The sequence below is a fragment of the Arachis stenosperma genome, chromosome 10, assembly GCF_014773155.1.
Source record: "Arachis stenosperma cultivar V10309 chromosome 10, arast.V10309.gnm1.PFL2, whole genome shotgun sequence".
In the NCBI taxonomy this organism is placed as follows: domain Eukaryota; kingdom Viridiplantae; phylum Streptophyta; class Magnoliopsida; order Fabales; family Fabaceae; genus Arachis; species Arachis stenosperma.
In genome coordinates this window covers 7,205,829-7,226,011 of record NC_080386.1, presented here as the reverse complement: position 1 = coordinate 7,226,011, position 20,183 = coordinate 7,205,829, and the positions used below count along the sequence as shown (strand labels likewise).

Genomic DNA, 20,183 nt, shown 5'->3' with positions numbered 1-20,183 from the left:
ACACTGACTCGGTAGTAGTGTTGTTATGGTATCAACTTTTACTTGTCAATATGCAATTATGATTTCCCACATTTTTATTTGGGTAGCTAGAAAATTCGGAAGGTAGGTGACATGCATCATGTATGTTAACATTAGTGAATAATAATAATTTGATAAGATTTAAAGCACACGGTATTGACATAATAAGTATGGGTATGGACATGGTGTCACATTAACACTATTCCTTGCTTTAAATCACATCTAATAACATCGAGTCATACTACATAGTCAATAATTTTAGATTCATATATAGCTAATATAAGATTAAAAAAATCGATTTAACTATATTTGTTTTAATTTGTCAAAAAGAGTACAAATAAAATTATTTATTAAAAGGTACAGTATATTTTTTACCTTTAAAATTTAATAAAAATTTTTAAAATACCATAAATTTTTTTTTTGTTTTAATTTTGTTCTAAAAAATTTTAGTTTGCATTTTGCATCAAATTTATTCATAATGACTAATTTTTTAAAAAAATTATGACTAATTAAAGAATAATTTTATCAGAATAAATTTTAACATAAATAAATTAAATATATTTATTATATATTATTATTAAATTAGTCCTAATTTTTTTAAAAAATATACTTTACTCTTTTGTTAAAAGTTGATTTATTACCTAATCTTTCCCTTAAGAGAAGTGAGACTTAACTCATTATAGAACATAAAGTACATATAGGGAATTTTTTTTTGTAATCATGTAAATGAGCCTTTTCCTATGAATATTTCACTTTGTGTGACCTCTTGCCACTTATAAAACCCATTACCCTTCATCATTACCTTTTAATTCCTACATATCTGTACCTAATTTCATATTGATTCATAATTATGCAACTAAAAGGTTTGAATAATTGAATGTCTCCGATCAGAGATTTGAGAAAATGAGTTATAACCGGCCTCATGCAATAATAATATCTATGACTACAGAAATATATTGTTTTTCAACTGTTCAAGATATTATCTAATGTTGTCATTTTCTATTCTTTTAATACATTTTTTAACTCTAAGTGTTCAAATGCCTTTACTATTACTACTGTTGTTATGTTTATATTCAGGATTTGTTATAAAAATAACCACTTTTTACATTAATTACGTGAATAATAATTTAAAAGAATAAATATAATTATATAATTGTATAAAATATTTCATATTATTAGTATATTAAAATTAAACTTTTTTTTGTTATTACATTAAATAACTTTTGATAACTTTAGTTTATTTGCATTAACTTAATTATCTGATCAATTGTTTAATTTTTCAATTTAAATTTTATTTTTTTTTATTGTTTTTGTGCAAATTACTGAATTAGAATAAATGGATTGCATTGCATGAAGAAAAGTTAGTCACGTAAAGCATGGGCCATGTAATTATGATAAGATAAAGACCGAATCTAGCAGCAATGACAATATTCATATTTAAAATTAAAATTCTCCACTTTCTTTGGGACCTTAGTCTCTCCAACAACGAAAAGGCATGAAATAAAATTGCTCATACTGTCATACACCTCTCTAAGTAAATGGATATTCTCATTCACCAATATTAAACTACACACATGATCTTTACATCAAACTAAATTACTATTTCGACGCGTAACAAAATTAAGAGAAAACACTTCACTTTTTGATCAACAAACATTTAAGTTTTAGATGTTAAAAAATACATTTAACTTCTGACCTTTTCAGGATATATCAATACGGATGCATACGTGAAAAAGTTTTTTAAATAGGATAAATTAAACCTAAAAATCAATATGTCTAGATTTTAAAAAGGTCAGTGACTTAAATGTATTTTTAAGAGAAAAGTATATGTAGACATTGAAAATATTAAACAATATAAATAATAAATGTATTGGATGTTCAATTTAAATATTTAATAGATGTGCGAATGATTATTCTAATATTAAAATTTAGGTAAGTAATTTGGAGTGTAATGTATTTTACTTGAATTAGACCAATTTTAAGACCTGTTATTTATGTTGTTTAAAAAAATTATTAATTACCTAGTATAATCCTTTTTTAAATTTTCATAACTTAAATGTTTGCGAACCAAAAAGTCAGGATCTCCAAAATTAATTAACATTAGCAATTATTAATTATATAATTCAACATATAACTATAGTTGATAATATAATGACAGCGCATATAATAAGAGAAATAGCGTGGGTTTTACAATTGGTCCTACTCTCCCATAACAATAACTTGTGCCCAGGAAATGATTGAGACCGTTGCTTATTCTTGGTAAATGATAAATTACCAGCACAAACTTATATATGCCACAACCAAAGAGGGATTTAACTTCTTTCTTACCTCTCCGTTTTCTATAACTATGCTCCTTCTTGATGAATATTAGAGTCTTTTTTAAACTTACTCTCAAAAAATTGAGTTAAATGCACTCAATTCAAATTCTATTTTCACTAGTTGAGTTAGTTCTTTAAAGTTAAATTAAACCAATTTTTTAATCATTGATGTGACATTCAAGCTCAAATAAAATGAAACTAAAGTTGTTAATAAGTACAAAATGATCTTCAATAAACAATCCAAACTTTCAATTCAATAATGATTTTTTTAAAGAAATTTTTATCTTACAAAAACAATAAAAAAATTGACATGAAATTATTTTGATTTGTATATAGTGGCCATTTAGAGACATATTGCCGACAGCTATAATTAGAAGACATCTAGTGATGTTTAAGTTTCCAAGGAACAAACACAACAACATACGTTTTTTATTTATGATGATTTGTTGTGTTGGAGAAACTTGGATTGCATATTTGAAGCGGAAAACAATAGTGCTCTTCTCTTGGGTGCTGAATCACTATGGCTGTTTCAATCTCAAATTACAGAATCTACTTAGTATTTACACGTCAAAACCATAATAATTTATGCGTGCAATAGAATCTCTTCTAAAATGAAGGTAGTATACATCATAGTACCATTGTATCAAAATGAGCCAGCAAAAAGCCAGAAAATAAGGACCATTGGCATTTGATTCATCTTCCAAATTACACACTTGCTTATAAGGCTACTAAAGCCTACTTGTAGTTATTTGAAATTTACAGTTTTCACCACAAATGAGAAAAATATAAATGGCATTTATGCTTTCTGAGCAACCCACTTAGTATCTTTTTCACTAATCTTATCAAGAAGGCACAAAATATAGCGGTCCTATATTGATCAGGGTTTCCATTTCATTTCATAACGTCAAAAAGAATAATCATTATATAGAACCACGCTCTGCCACGTCCAGATATCAATTATTCACCACTTTTAGTGCTCTATTTCTTGCACTGCAAGATTTGTAGTTTTGCTCAGTAAGAACTATAGCAACCAATATGCTAAGGCCAAAAACTAGTTGCACTTGTTGATGTTGAACGTTCTGTTCATGGAATTCAAACTACTCAGTACTCACATCATAATAAGGCAGAGGAATGCTTGAACCTCATTTTAAAATGCCAATTTTAAAATAATTTCACGAATTGTTCTTAATATTTGATCTCAATTATCTGGGGTTCAAAATATGCTTAAAGGCAACATGTTTATATATATAATTGGATGAAAAAAAGATGGGGAAAGGGGAAAAAAATCAATCCAAAGATCTCTCTTAATTATGTGAATATAAGTGCGGTAGCATGCATCCACTGCAAAATCAGGTAACAATAATTAGCAATAATGATAAATAAAGCTAGACTAGACTACCGTTGCCATACAAAGGACAATGAAAATTTCCAACAGTCGGGTGCATACCAAGTTAAAGGTTGGGGTAGTAGGGATTGGAGGGGTTGCTAATGGTTAATGGTATACATAATTAATGGTAGCTATGTCCAAAATGGTTACATTGAACACAAGATTTAAATTCACTATCATTTCTGTCTAATCAAAATCTCTTGTGAACCAGGAATTGGCAAACAGAGAAGGCAAAATCTTATTGCATTTCGCTGTTGTTATTGTGTTTGGAAAACTGGCTGCCAATTCATCTGCAGGCACACTTTGGTAAGAGAGATATCATGATGCTACGCGGTGCCAAGCTGCAGCAAGGATCACTGACTGTTTTTAAATAACTTGCATAAAGCGTTTCAATTATCATTTTCACAACTCAGCCTTGGATTCCGCGTCTACTTGCAAAGAATCATCACTACTCATATCGTTTGATTGATTTGGCGATTGCACGGTTTCTTGATCTTCACCTAAGATTCGTGCAGTGAACTTTCTTGCCTCCAAATCAAGGTCTGGCCACTCGGACACTATTCGTCTAGCACCCTAAGATCAAAGTAGAGATATCTTAACAAGTATATATGGAAGAGGAGATGCTAAAACATCAGCAGTGATGTGCTGTGAGTTTCCAAGAACAGAACTTCAATTACCTGAAGTTTGGGTTCTTTTGTCATGGGATTGTTGCACAGATCAATGGTCTTTGCCTTGGATTTTGTAGCATTACCACACCATGATTCACACCATAGCCATTCTTGTGGCAAAGAGAAGATGGGCACATTATGCTGAGCATAATTAGGGAGATCCTGAACCAGAGGCAAATTTAAGAGGAAGAATTTTTTTTAAAAGTAAAAATAAGTGCACTAAGAACCTGAATTATGAAAGGTTCATCTAAATTATTCTCTCTCAATTTAACGGTCACAAGGGACTGATCCGCCTGAAGATTTTTCATGTAAAAATGAAGATTTAATGAAAATCTATAATAATAAGCCTACTTTCAAATTTCACTTCGTAAAAGGAAAGGGCCTGGTGAATAACACCTCCATCCAAATTGGCCTTCATGAAAATTTTAATATTGAGTGATACTCTCCTAACTAAAAATAAAGAGTGGAAATTATGACTAAGCCTCTTACCTGATCCAAGTTGGATAGACTATTTGGATCCTTGCTAAGGGTTTCATAGAAAACTCTAAGATGATCTCCAGCTGCAGTCTCTCGGAACTTCTTCAGATCAACAACATATAAAGCACTGCCAAAAGGAATAAAATTGACACATAAATGGTCTATCATAGAATCACAGTTATTTTAGGCAAGGCAATCAAGAAACTAGTAATAACCTAATATGATATGGTTTTCCCCGCAAATGATCCCTCCAGAAACCCTGTGGCAAAAAGAATAGTGAACAAATTTAGCATTCAATGCTGCATCTATGTATTATTGCATGGGTATTATGATAAAAACTGAAAACCAAGATAAATATATTGAAGTATGACAATTGCATTTACTTGTCTCCAAAATCGATATCCATCCATTTCCTTATTATTATCACAAAACGGAGTATATGCCAGAGGTTTTCCTTTTAAATTCATGTCATAGAGTTCTCCCATGTCAGCCCTTACAACTTGATCAGCATCCACAAAAATGACCTGAGAAGAGTGGCACAGTTTAAAAACGTTATTTATTAAGTACTATCCTTGTGAATGTTGTGTGTGGTAATCAATACAAAACTGAGAGTGCAGAGAATAATGGAAAAGTGTGTTTGATAGAGGAAGAAAATCATGATACCTTCTCCAAGGAAAGGGGAAAGATGACATCAAGGAATAAGATTTTATATGCCCAAATTATTCGCTGCTTTTCCTTTTGCTTATGCAACCATGTAGGCCATTTGTACGTGATTAGCTCATATTCAAAACCATACTCTTTGGCCATGTGGGGAATCAGATCCTGTGTCAAGACAACCATCAATACAGTTTGAGGATGTCAAACTAACTCATTATGTTTTATTTTAAACTTACAATGTAGAAACGAACAAATGTTGCGAGGATATATTACCTTAAAGGGAGGAGAGAGGTAGTTCTTTATGAACCAGAATTTAACCGGACGATTGGTATTCTTTAGTACACTTAGAATCATAATCTTTGTGAAGCGTTCATATCTAGCAAAAACAAGATATGAACCAAAATAAAGTAAGCAATGCATTAACAATTATAGGAATTAAATAACTAACATGTAGTGATCATATCCTTTTTCCCTGCAGGGCAATTTTTTGCAGTGCCATGACCATGAACATCTGAGGATGCATCTAATTTTGGATCAAGATTTTCTTTTTTCAAATTTGAAAGGGAAAAAAAATTAAAACCTTTGAAGTTCAAAAAGGATGTAAATTATTAAAAAGTCAAATGTGAACAGTTAGGCAGACAGAAACAGAGCAGGATTTTTTGCCGTTATAGAAAGCAAATCACACAACCAAGATAAAACAAGAGAAACACTTACAAGTGTCCAGATGCAATTGAAAATATATTAATAGTTTTTCCATGCCGTCCACTGCTTCCTTTATCCTATCATGAAAAGATTGATCCGTCACAATATGGGAAATGATGAAGTAGGTAGATAAGATGAAAGGGAGAAAGTGAGGCAGAGCATAGCCATAATAAGGTCTAAATTTGGCTCATATTTTGATAACACACAATTGGTTGGATGCATCATAAGGCAATTTAACAATGGCCTTTCCATTCAACATGCAACTCGACACTAGATGCCAGGCATTACATTCTTTAAAGAAATTGATGCATAAATACCAATAAGATGAAACCTTTTTATAAAACCATATGAAGCTTGATTATTATATTATTATCATTATTGGTCCCCTAAGGAGGACATTTTTTCATGGGAGACATGAAGAAACAAAGAAAAAAAAAAACTCACTGATGAACTGCTTTCAGCTTTTTTGGATAGTTCATTGCTACTAATGAAGCCAGAAGCCCACTTTAGAAAGTTGGAATTCCAGCTACCTCCCTATGAAAATATGAAAGAAATATGAGGCTTTGCACTTGTGTTAATAAAAGAAATGTAAGTATACATATATATAAAGAAGCAATTTTCAGGTAAACACTCACTTCGTTCTTATCTTGTTCACCCTCATCAGGTATCAGCAATTTTTCACTCTCCTTGCCCTTTCTTTTAACTACTTCCATGTGAACAACTTTACCCCGTAAATCATTAATAGTAATGAGTTTTGATGATTGTTTGTCCAGATTTCCATCACCACCATCCTTTAAAATATAAAGCTCAGAGCTTCTGCCAGGAGCAAGCTGCAAGTACCAAACCCCAGGAGAGACTTTCATTTGCCAATAGCCAAGATTGGCCATCACAAGGGTATCAACTAAATGGGGTGTGCTTTTGGTTCCAAGAATTAGCTGAAGACCTCGAGGAGGATCATGATCTTTCTCAGAGCAATGACCTGATTAGTTGTACAATCAATAAGAAATGGTATGGATTCATGGAAAATATTAATTAACTCTATTTATTGGCAATATCACAAACAATAATCAGACTCTATTTATAATAAAGAGAAAATATATTTTTTAGTCCAAACATTTAAAGTTGACATCAATTTTATTCTCGAGTCTAATCATTAGTAACTTATACTATTCATCCTAGTTGCCGCATAGTTTCGAGCTATATTGTTTATTTGCCTTCCTTAACTCAAGAAAGAAGGAATTTCCATACTATCAACTTGGAAGGTCAGTTCAAATGTCTGGTCACTCTTGCTACACTTACTGCATATGATTTAGTTAGCCATTCAATTTTTCATTTCTTTTAAATCAAGCTTAAGAGATGGAAATTTTCTCTTCCCCTGGTAAAGTAAAACAAATAAGAAACATAACTTAGAACTAATATGCCAACTAGAAAAAAAATAGTAGTGGAAGTTGCTTATAATTTGAGGAAATAATGAAATTGATGTCAACATTCAAAGTGTAAGGAGGGCTGAATTGATGTGATTTTTTTTTACGACCGCACTGATGCCAACTTCAAAATGTTAGGAATAAAGGGCTTTTATTCTAATGTGAAATAAATAAAATGCAATTTTACCTGTGAGGACAAGAGCTTCAAGTTCAAAAACTGCTTGCAATGTTCTTGTATCACCAAGGTTCTCAAGCAGAATGTTATCCAAGTCATGACTGCAACATGAAAAGAGATACAAGACTATTAAAAATGAAAAACTTACAGAAAAAAGCGATTACACTTGTACACCAGAAAAAAGCAATTACACTTGTTAAAGCATGGTTTAACAAGAATAACAGTGACTCAATCAAGCGGCTATAGTAATGCTAAAATTTTTAAAAGAGGACAGGGGTGGTCCATGTGATTAATTCTGCATATCTAGATCTGGCCTTAAGCCTTTCTCTACTCTCTTGCAATTAGACAGTTAATAAAGGTGAATCAAGGAACAAGTAAATTTGTTAAATAAAAAGCCATTCATGAGTTTTCAACTAACAAACTAAGCATTCTTAGTACTACGTCATGCACCATCTTAAAATCTTAAGAAATGCTTAGGATAAGACTTACACTGCAATGACAGGTTCAACAAGCCAGGGTTCAGGAACATCAAGATTCATGGTCAGGGTCTTAGACAATGGCATGTTGGCAAAAAAAGCTTTTGGGCCATTTACTGAAGAGTCAGTGTTACTAAAATCATCCTGCAAAAGCAATGAAAACTTAAGAAATCAAACATGAAATATCATGGCATTTTAATATCTAAAAGTTAAAGATATACCATAGTGGGTACTACATATCTGTAGTAATTCTTCAGAGGAAGATCAGCAAGGGAACTCTGGCATGGGAAAAAATGGTATTTAATATTTAAATATTGATCCTATCCAGGGAAAGAAAAAAATAAAAAGATTCTGCACTTGCATTGTTTGCCATAAGAAAGACATCTGTCTTTTGCCATCTCAAGTTTGAGGATAAAGAGATAAAATTCTATATTCATATTTATTATTTTGATCTAAAACGGATAAGGGTTATATAATATATACACTAGTAGAATTATGGTATTAACCAACCACTGGATTTAGTACAATCCTCATGCTTGGCTGAATATATTTCCATAGTACTCGAAGAATTCCAGATAATCTCTGGCTGGTTGGACTTAAAGGATCAAGAACGGCATCAATATGAATGCTAGAATTTTCATTATTCAAAATAATGGCACTGCACAACAAATGGAAGATGAAATATTAATACAATTTAATTGTGGGTCAGCAACCTGAATACGAAAAATCTCAGAAAAAAAAAAACGTGAAGTTAATCACAATTGACGAAGATTGAGTACACCGTAAACAAAATTACCTATGTTGATCACTCAAAACCTCAAAACGCGCACTTTCAGAACTCCTTTCCCGTGTAGCCATTGAAGAGGATAGGCCCATGACGATATCACTGATGAATTTGCTGTGAACAACATAAGGAAGAATTAAAGGATAGACAAACATTAATATAAATATTGGGAAAATACAAATAACTTCTACAAATATTATCTGTCATTTACTTTAGCAAAAGATTAAAGAAATAATAACCGATACACAATTTATGAGGATTTTTCAAAACCAATCAACCAAACTCTCAGCATAGACAAGCTTTAACTTCAAATATAAAATCTATCCAGGGCCTGCAGAAAACACAAATTGGCTACAACAACTGCCCATCAAAGTGTTCTTAAACATGTGCTCCTCCTAAACTCTTGTTTCCCTCTTAATGATAGAAGCATGTTGGTTTTGCAATTAATTCATCATGTAATATATTATAGTGTACAGAAGACCAAATAACTTGTGTGGCCTCTAGAATGCTGGTCTTGATAACCTTCAAGTGATATCAAGCTGGTTGTCTCATCATTTGAATAGACAATAACTGGTGCCACCTATGTTAGACTTGAATGGTTCACATTCTTTCATTTTCATAGTTCCAACCTTAGCAACGTGCTTAATGGGAAGATAATAATGATCAAGGCATCAAGCAGGGGCTGAAATTGCTAAAGCTGAAAGTCAAAACCAAAAGAGTAAAGATCACAAAACCTTGTCAGCATGTCAGGGTCAACATCCTGCCATTTCACTTCTTCAATAATTTCCACAATATGCTTTGTCCTTTGCTTAAACTCAATTGATTCAAGAAGATGCATATCAGCACTCAAAAATGTTCCTTCGGCAATAGGATAAGTCACCTATAAAACATAAATGTTAAGGGTAAGACAGGAAGAGCATAGAGATTTATCATTGAGCTAAAATTCATGAGTCCCAGCAGGGCCAGGGGGAGGGTACATAAATAAAATCCAAGAGGGGGAATATAATATAAAATAGCCAAACCTTACCCTTCCATTAGTAAAGACAGCATTGACACCAGATTCAGACCCAAGTGCTCTGTACAAAAAATTTTCCACCTGATGACAAAAAGCCTCATTAAAATAAATTTAATGACAAAGAAAATGTCAGTGAAGGCAAAACTTGAGTCTGAAACTTCACAAACCTCCACCAAATAAATGAAGTAAGGGAGAACCACAGAATTATTTTGAGGTTATCAAATAGGAAAAAGTAAACAGAAGCAGAGATGCTTTCACAGATTTCACATGCACAAAACAGAGGTTGTCTAAATAGCAAAGCAACCAAAACTACCTTACTCAAATGCCTTCTCACTTCATCGGCAGAAAATTCTAAAAGGGATGATTCATAGACCTTAGATGGTAACCCATTGGCTTCAGCAAGCTCAGAGACCTTAATAATAAATGCTTGAGTACTATCAACTTCAACAGCTGATGTATGGAAGTACTTCTGCTGATAGATTGAGCATAGCTGATCCAAGAAATCCAATACATTCTTCTTATGGCTGCATAAAACCATGCATTTATACAGCCGGTATAAAAACCATAATTCAGATTTAAAAGGAATTTAGGAAAGTACAGAATCAACTACTTATCAATCAACCACTTTCACAATTAAAAAACAGACCTATATGAGGATGTAGTTATTCCAAAAACCTTCGTAAACAGGAGGCTTAATGAAGTTGTGCTCTGATTGGCATTAAACAGAATTCCTACACGAGCACCTTTAGATCCTTCTATCTGCAACATAACATTTGTTTTTTTTTTTGGGGGGGGGGGGGGGGGGGGGGAGATCAAATTTGTTTAGCTAACTGAATTAATAGGTCCAACTCATCACAAGGTAATATGATGAAACTTGGAAAGGGTGGGGTTAAAGAAAAAGGGAAAGCTTCAAAAGTACAATAATTTTCAACCGAAACAAAACAATACTAACCAGGTAATTTAAGGCATGCCGAAGTAATTTTATCCCACTACTTGAAGTGATATCAACAGCAACAAGATGTGTTACGGGTTTCAGATCATCCATTGCTGCATTCGACAAAAAGGACTCCACATGTAAAGACAAAAAACAACTACAGAAATAGTTAACATATTGATTCATTCCAACAACTTACTTCCAGGAGAATGCAAGTAGTCAATGTCATTCAGTATAGATCCCTCTCCAAAAATAAACGTAGACAAAGATATGAGCCTTGGTTTGTTATCAGAAATAATCTACACCAATAAGAAATTGGTTAGCCACACATCACATGTTTGCAGAACTAACAAACTGTTAAAAAATGATATACCTGAGGATTATATCGTTGAATACCAGCTTCTGATAGGAACTTATCTAATACATCAGTGTGAGAATTTATTTGTCCAAAATACACGCCTTCCTGTATTCTCTGAGTTTCTTCGTTCAAGGCATTAAATAAAGCCTCCTGATACAATTCATTGAAAAAAAAAAGGAGAGATGACAGAACAGCTTAGGTTGAATGGCAGTTACGCACTGTCATGAAAACGCAGTGACCATAACTATAGTTAAATAGTAGCAATTTGGCCAGACACAACTGGAACTAAGTGTACCATGCCAAATCCAATGTGCACTCTCAAATAAAATGGTAGTGGTTAACCCTAGGTGATTAAATAAGAGAATAATGTTCAAACATAAATAATTTATAATGAAACTAACAATATATATTGATGTTTTATGTTTATAAGAAACAAAAAGGATAAACAACCAAAATGGTATCCAAAAGTTCACAAGGTTGACAAAAATAACCACAAAAGACACAAACGACAAATAAACTCTCAAAGGATTTAAAAATATGATAAAAAGAACTAGATATTAAATATATATTCTAAAAATAGACTTTAGAAATCAAATTTTAATGTGATTTTTACACAAACATAATTAGAAAAATAAAATATTTTCATTCTTAAAATTTGGTAATTTTATGCCATTTGAATTTTTAATTTTTTTTTTAATTGTGAATGACCAATTTTTTTTTTGAAAAAAAAAATTCTAGAGATCAAATTTTGTTCCAATTTTTTGTGTACACCTTCTAAATAGTTATTCAAATGTCACCACAAAAATTCAGATCAAATGCACAAGTTGTTTGCAAAATACAGAAAAAAAAATTGGCAATTATAAAAAATATAATATTTATTGGTTATTTTTATCACGTTTTCAAATCATTCAAGGGGTATTTGTCGTTTGTATATTTAAGGATTAAATGCAAAAATCATTAAGACAAATATATAATTTTGGAACTATGATGATGACGTCTCAAAAGATCATTACCTCATTGGGATCAATAACAAGCCCATTCATCAACAAAGAACATTCAAGCTTAGACAAGCCAAGCTTAAATACATGCATGGAGCTTTCATGTGACAATTCCTTCAACTTTTGCTCCTTCTCCAGCTTTAGTAACATCTCTTGAGGTGGGGATTTTACTTTGGGTCTACAGAAAATTATGAGAACACTTAATTAAGCCTTATAAACAAAAGATCACTTGAGGTAAGGACTTTGTTTTGGGTCAACAGAGAAATGGTGAGAACATACATCAATATCTATAAACAAGAAATAAATAAAAACATAGGATATTGTAGAAAAAGAATAGAACCATAGAAGTGATATATTAGAGAAATATCAGCATCACACCGGACAATAAAAAATTCTTGCAAAATCTTACAATATTGTTTCCACAAATGCCCCTTCAACATGGTGAAGTTCAAGAGCATCATCTGCATGACCATCTGATTCCGTATGTAATTTGTTAACCTACAAAACATGTAAACAAAGTTCTTTCAATTGATTGCAAACTCAGAACATTTTTAGCATCTGTCCACAACCATCTGAAGGTTAGTTATTTCCTAGAAAATTTGTGTGGCTACAGGTGGAATTAATGTACCTTTCAGTCAATCAGGCAACTTGATAGATTAAAATTCTGAACTAGTTGCCACAAATTCTCAAGAAAGACTTAACTGGATTTCAGTCATGTCATACTTGTATATAAATCTTTTGAATCTAAATAAAAGCAGTAATTCACCAAGGTGACACAGAAATAGAAGATGACTAACACTGAAGAGAAATTCTTACATTACTCAAAAACTGGAAAGCCAATGGAGTTCCATAGTTCTCCTTGATATAGCTGAAGAGACGTATGATCTGAAAATTAAAAGACAAAAAAGTATACATCATAAACTCACTGTTGGATCCCAAGTGTGTGTGCATATAAAAAAGGTAAAAATTACCATATCTGATATATCCTCCTCAAATTTATCACCATCTTTGGTAGAATGGTTCTCTAACTGCATGATGTACTTTGAAGAATACAGGATGATCCCAAATCTCATAGGAACATTATTCTCATACAAGGAAATTATCAGATCAATTGACTGCAGGGTTCCAAGCAATAAGACATGTAATGAGGATTCCCAATACATACAGAGAACAATGTGAAAATATCAGAAATTTGAGAAAACAAACATGCCTTAAGACCACAACTGGTTGCTGGATCAAGAACAAAAACAGCATGGAAAAGATTTTTACGGATGTAACGTAGCTGCCCAGGGAAGACTGGCATCAAGATCTAAAAAAACAAAGATATTCGGGTGAAAACAAAAATTTGTAATGCATACTTTTAGAATAATAATATTGCCCAAGATTAAAATCAAAGATTAACCTCATTTAGATTGCTCCTCCATCGTTTGTACATAGCATCTTCTTCCAAGTTGTTAAGATAATAAACATGAGTAGAACGAAAATCAACACGAAATGTACTAGATTCCGAAGGAGGTGAAGTTGACAGCAGTTTCCGTACAGTACTATGAGGAATCTGTAATTACTGGGAACATCAATATTACAGCCAAGATATACAGCAAAACATAACTCAACTGCAAGTCTTTGACAAGCTTTATTTTCATTGGATATGCACAAGTGCATCTTTAAAGATATATCAAAAGATACCAATAACCTAGGGTAAATATTTTTACATTAGTTTTATGGATAATTAGGTTTATTCTATTGAAATGCATCAGGAGATTATTTTCACCTGAAACTAATTAGGTCAGTCAGCAAATAGACTAGAAATTAGTCCTACTAAGACTATACCAAAATGGCGCTTCTTAGATGCTATTTACCTTCAATTTTGAGAACTGATCAGCTAACAACAAATCTTGATGAACCAAGTCAATCAACCTTATTAAGACAATAAAATAATATTAGTAGCCTGAAATTTGCATTCCACTTCAAGTTTAAGACATTCATGTCACTTTTAAACCAACTACAAAAAGGCGTAACTATACAATCAGCATTTACATCAAGCTTCACACGATTAACAATGAACTTCATGTGCTACTATTACATCAAGCTTCACATGATTAACGATGAACTTCATGTGCTACTAAGGTATTTTATGAGTTGGAATGTCTTAATTTTTTCAACAGTCACTGTTCTTGCCAGGCATAACTATCACGATAATTCCAGGGAAAGACAAACAAAAAACAAAGTAGAATATTGGATACCAACATAACCAACCACCACGAAGATTGGTTTGATCAATAATGCTCATGTGGAGAGGCTTAGTCCACATGACTAGAATAGCTAAATTATTCAAGCTATACATGCTACAAGAACTAAGAATCTATGGTGATATACAATCATTCATAGAACATATTCAAATGCTCATTTGATTGTTAATTGTGTAACTAAAGTTCAAAGATTATTAATTCCATAACCATAGCTTCCTCCACAGGTTTTGAAAATCAGTGTCTACAAAACGATAGCAGTCATAAAACCATAATCAAATGCCTGCCAGAGGTTTATATTTCTTAGAACCAGAAACTAAGTCCTTCAGTTGATAATATTGTTAGCTGATAAAAGCACATATTAGCAATTAGCATAGACAAGAAATACTTTCGACCAAACATAATAATCAATTAAAGGCAGATCGAAGTATATAAATTGGACTGATCTAAAACCTTCAAGAGATTGGTATGCAACAAAAGAACCACTAAGAGTAAAGGAGCAAAAACAAACAAAAGAAAAACATTTCAGCATCATAATGTAAAACAATGTCAGCAGGAGGAAAAAAACATTACAGATAAAGGTCAACATCTTCGATATTGACTAAAGCACCATTGAGGGCCATTAAAGACTTGCCAGGTGGAACCATACGCTGGTTTGCTACTATTTCATCTTGAACGGCTTCATCAAGCTGTCATACAACAAAGTCCTGTAAGAATAATAGACAATAATCATGTAGAAAAATGTCTTAGAGATATTCTATGTTGCATGAATATGGGTACCGTATCTGGTATGAAAATTTAATGGAAAATAAAAAGTACGGGTACATCAGTATATATGCATAAAAATATATGTAAATTTCACAAACTTTTAAAAGTAAGTAGTAAGTTTCAACTAATAAAGTATGTTTTATGTCATTTAACATCAATATAATCTAAATTATTTATATTAAATTAAAAATAAACATTTATATAGTCTAACTAAATAGTCAACTTGATATTTAAAATACACATCTAAATAGTTTTGGAATAAAAAATTTAAATAAAATTTACCCAAAACGACGTTATTTTGAGCTAATTAGAACAAAAAAAAGTATTCAGCAGTACCCAAAACGCATTTTTACATAAAACAATATTATCTTTTGTTAGGTGCGTATCCAAGCGTACCAGTGCAACAAAGGATATATTTTTGGATCCTTAATGCATTGATTTTAATTACCTTCATGCGAGATAAAGAAGAAACTATGCTAGGAAAATTTTGATTGATTTCTTGCATTGACTGCAGAGGATCAGAGGCACGGACTATTCTCTGTACAGTCTGATGCCCCAGATCTGTCATCAATGAGAATATATTAGAGAAAAGTTTGTTAAACCCAACGAAATGGAAACAAATTATCAGTTAATTCCAATACCCTTCAGTTCCCAAACATCAAGTGTATCTGATACAGTTGATGACAAGAGATAATCCCTGAAAGCCATGACCTCAGATGTTAACTCAGGTTTACGCTCCTGCAAGTAAACACAAAATGTAAACTCATCTGCACCTTAAAATTTCCAAATATCTAAGGCAAGCAACAGACTGTTAATCACAAAGAAAAGAGGCGGGATTTTTTTTTTTGGGAGAAAAAGGGGGGGGGGGGGGGTTATCATCCAATAAAGATACAAAACCAAGTTAACATCAGGCACACATAGTAGCAAAATGTATATAATAAAACGTAGAACATTGAGTTCTATTTTTTCATGTATATGATGGAAAACAAATATAGCGTTAACTTGCACAAACCAGAATTTTTGAGAATATGAATCCTCTGACTTCTTGGCTAAGATCTTCTGTTCGGGGATCCTCCAAAGTCACACCTGCAACCAACAAACTGTATCAATAACAGAAATATTCACAAGTACGGATAACTATCAATAAACTACTTATCCATAAAGTTTAAGATGATAGATATAGATGGTTATATTTCTAGTACACCCCCTCAAGCAAAAGCCTTAGCTTTTGGGTTTGCGTGAATTTCGCATAGGCCATTTTTCTTTTCTTTTGGGGAAACAAGAATTGAACTCCAACTTTTTGGTCATAGAAGCTCTAACAATATCTCATGAAACTACTTATCCCAAAAACCTAGGCTTATAGATAAAGGTAAATGAATGGCTATAAATCTAACACACCATCTTACACAAGAGCTCTCTTTTAGGTTTGCGTAAACATCGCATAGATCTTTCTTTCTCTTTTTTTGTTTTGCCCTATGCTGAAATTCTTTCTTTGTTTCAAAGTAAATTCTTTGACCATTTCATTCGATTGAGGTATGTTTGATCCAAGTCATAGAGATTCAACAAAGTTGAACAATGGCAAGTCAACATCATGACACAACACTCCTATTTTATCTAGGTTTAAGATTGGTTATACTAAGCTCGCAATAAATCCTAACATATGAAGAAGGCCTTCAGGGCCTTCATAAGATCAGATGGAGAGAGAGTTCTAGGTAATCTGTAAGTAAAGCATAGCTTTCTAATCTCTCAACATGTTTGAGAAGAAAAGTCTCCTATAAAGATCACGAGCCTTAACACCAAATAGATGCTAGGCATCTAATCCTATCCCATGCAAACATTTTAATAATATACACAGAAAAAAAAAGAAGAAGAATGCTGTGTATTTTCCGTAATAAAACAAAATGCTTCAAAACCAAGCCTGAAAGTTAAACCAGAGAACAAAGAACTTCTAATTCATTAGTGCACCAGTTCTACAGTAAAAAATTGCTTCTACATTCATTCAAAACGTAAATCCATATGAAGCCAATAACGCCAACCTTTTTTAATTGTGCTGTCATCCATTGCTTTATATTCCATATTCTTCAAAGCAAGCTCCACACCATAACCACCCAAGTTTACCGATTCGCTTGCACCAAGAGACCCACAGTGGCCGATACCTGCTTCGCATCCAGCTGGCAACACAGGTCTTAATATGTACTTAACTTTTCCCTAAAAATATTTAAACAACATATCAATTGTCGTTCAAAGGGAGAAAATATCATTTTTTGGGAGAATTAATGAAGGATCATAGCCACTAAGTTATTTATTGAAGCCAATCTAACATAATATGATCTGCATTATTTTTCATCTGTTTTTCCACCATTGCTTCACTCGCTGCATTCTCCTTGATTTTATCAAATAAATCACCATGTTAATATGGTCTGATCCTAAGCAATAGCCAGGTGAATGCAAATACATTTCCTAGATTAGGACAGTAAGATGTTTAACAAACCGTCATCATAATTTTCTTAAGGTGCGCGATTTACAGCATATGATATTCTCTTAAACATAGAAACAGAAAACAAGAAGTCAATGAATGAACCTCTTTGGCAGCTCCCACCAGAGCACCATGAAATTCCTTAAAGCAACTAGTCCCAAGAGCACCATAGAGGATAGCAACTGGACTTCCGAAGCCCGAATCAAAATGAACATGATCAAAATCAAAGACTTCAGGCCTCTGAAACGAATCACCCACCCTGATGACAAATTTCAATACATGTAAGGAACTTTTCCAGCTCATTGAGAATATGACAAGGACATCAATGGTAAACAGAAGCACTCACGGTTCAGCAAGGCTTTGAAGCCAAGGCCGCAGCTCGGAACCATCGAAAAACAACTGGTCACCATTATCCACCCAACAGCATTTGCCTTGAGGGCTCCTGAGGTCCACACCATCATGAAGGGGATTGAACTTGTTCTCTCCAATCTTGTCATTTTCCGAGAAACTATCATCATCACTAAGAGGAAACGAAGAGAGAGACTCCTGCGCTAACTGGCGGTAAAGGACCAATCTAGGGGATGCTGATCTCAGCATAAGAGAGAACTCAAACAATGAAGCCAAAGGTTCCCTCAAAAGAGGGCGCCCATGTTCTAGAATCTTCTTAAGGCAATCTTTCGCCGAATGAGAACCACCTGCATCCTCATCAGCATTAAGCCAAACCTCAATAAAGTCCCAGAAAAGCCGTTGGTCTTCTTTCGATAACAATTCACTGTTCACAAGGCACACAAAAAAAAATGAGAAAAGGAGCAATGAAATCATTTATTTCTGCAACGAAAGGAGAACGTACCCAGCTTCTAGAAGCAAAGGAGTGCCGGACCACTTAGCGCGAAGGGAAGCTTGAACGTTCTTAGGGCGAGGAGTTTGGGAAAGAGCTGGTTGGGGAATCAGCAATAGTGGCAAGCATGCTGCAACAATTAGAAGCCAAGTGCGATGTATAGATCTAGAAGCCATTGTTGATCGCTAGGGTAGGGTATGCGCGATGCGCACGCACTTAGATAGTTGGAAATCAAGAGTGATCCACGACTGCAACCACGGTAAATAGTAGCGATACCATTAGAGGAGGTAGAACTTGAAGAGTGAGTGCAGACAGTGGACGACGACGAAGAGTCGAAGACGAAGACGAAGACTCCGTTGCGGTGTTTCGAAGCACCCCGCTCTAATGTTATTCAATATATCAATATTAAATTAAATTAAATAATATAAAACCATGCTTTTCAAAATTAGCGAAAACATGCACGTAAATTATATAAATTTATAAATTTTAAAGATAAATTTGTAAATTTTTAAAGAACAAAATTTTTGACAAAAAAAAATTACATTGGGCTATTATTACGATTTTTTAAAGATTTATATATCTAAAAAAAATTAATTTTCTTAATATTTTGTTCTTGAAAAGTTACACGTGAAATAATTAGGAATTTACTTCTCTTGTTATTCCAAGTTAAGTTTTTCCCGTATGTAGTACGATCTGTATATAAGTCTGTAATGCTTGAAAAAGCTACTTGATGACGATGATTTGCAATTTAAAAGAAATAAAATAGCAATTTTTTTTTTTGATAAAATGAAAAGTAAGTTGCCACGTCCCGATGCGCCCTGATTGGTTTGGTCATTGTGAAGTGGGACCCACATAAAACAATGGTCTTTTTTTTTTTGGTAAATTAGAACAATGGTCTCTACTCCTTTTTTTTTCTAACCCAACTGGTCTACAGTAACTCAAAACCAAAACACTTGTTGGCCCAACTCAAAATATTTACTCGAAATTTTTAAACTATACCTTCATTCAGCTCAAGGAGTAAATATGAAGCCCATGGAGCCGCGCAAACCTAGAGAACGAGAGACCTAAAAAAAATACTTCCAGTCCAAAAAGAAAATAAATAAATAGATGTACAAATTGCCTAACAAGAAAGAGTGTAGAATTAGAAAAAGGTTTTACTTTTATATTCTCGGAAAAACCTCCCCCAGAATTAGTGCGATTGTTGTTGTGATAAGAATCATCACCTAGATGTCCATTCAAGAGAGAATGAATTTAATAAAAATTGAAAAGAGATAATTATTTATATGTATAAATAAAGGAAACATCAATTAGAAACAAACACACAATTAATAAAATTCTCTATCTCTCTTTTATAGTAAAACACAAACACTCTTCTCTTTTCCTTTTGCATATGCTACTATATATACTAGTAATATATATAAATAATTTCTATTATATTGAGATATTAATTGTGATAAATATTAA

The 20,183-nt window shown here is 32.9% G+C and overlaps 1 protein-coding gene across 1 annotated transcript; it reads right to left on the bottom strand.

The window, feature by feature from the left end:
* Positions 1-3,615: 3,615 nt before the first annotated feature.
* On the bottom strand, positions 3,616-19,100 carry LOC130954745 (UDP-glucose:glycoprotein glucosyltransferase). The gene is made up of 37 exons (XM_057881508.1): positions 18,732-19,100; positions 18,228-18,653; positions 17,987-18,140; positions 17,442-17,613; positions 16,418-16,491; positions 16,047-16,143; positions 15,854-15,966; positions 15,211-15,326; positions 14,251-14,308; positions 13,794-13,946; positions 13,602-13,700; positions 13,363-13,506; positions 13,208-13,276; positions 12,801-12,889; positions 12,407-12,569; positions 11,409-11,543; positions 11,235-11,334; positions 11,054-11,148; positions 10,748-10,860; positions 10,415-10,625; positions 10,114-10,182; positions 9,821-9,966; positions 9,099-9,200; positions 8,813-8,960; positions 8,524-8,580; positions 8,316-8,446; positions 7,839-7,927; positions 6,863-7,206; positions 6,672-6,761; positions 6,240-6,304; positions 5,799-5,901; positions 5,532-5,690; positions 5,252-5,392; positions 5,084-5,127; positions 4,881-4,995; positions 4,401-4,553; positions 3,616-4,296 (listed from the first exon to the last, which is right to left on the bottom strand). The coding sequence occupies exons 1-37, from the start codon at positions 18,893-18,895 to the stop codon at positions 4,126-4,128; spliced, it is 4,872 nt and encodes a 1,623-aa protein (XP_057737491.1). The 5' UTR covers positions 18,896-19,100; the 3' UTR covers positions 3,616-4,125.
* Between the last annotated feature and the right edge of the window lie 1,083 nt (positions 19,101-20,183).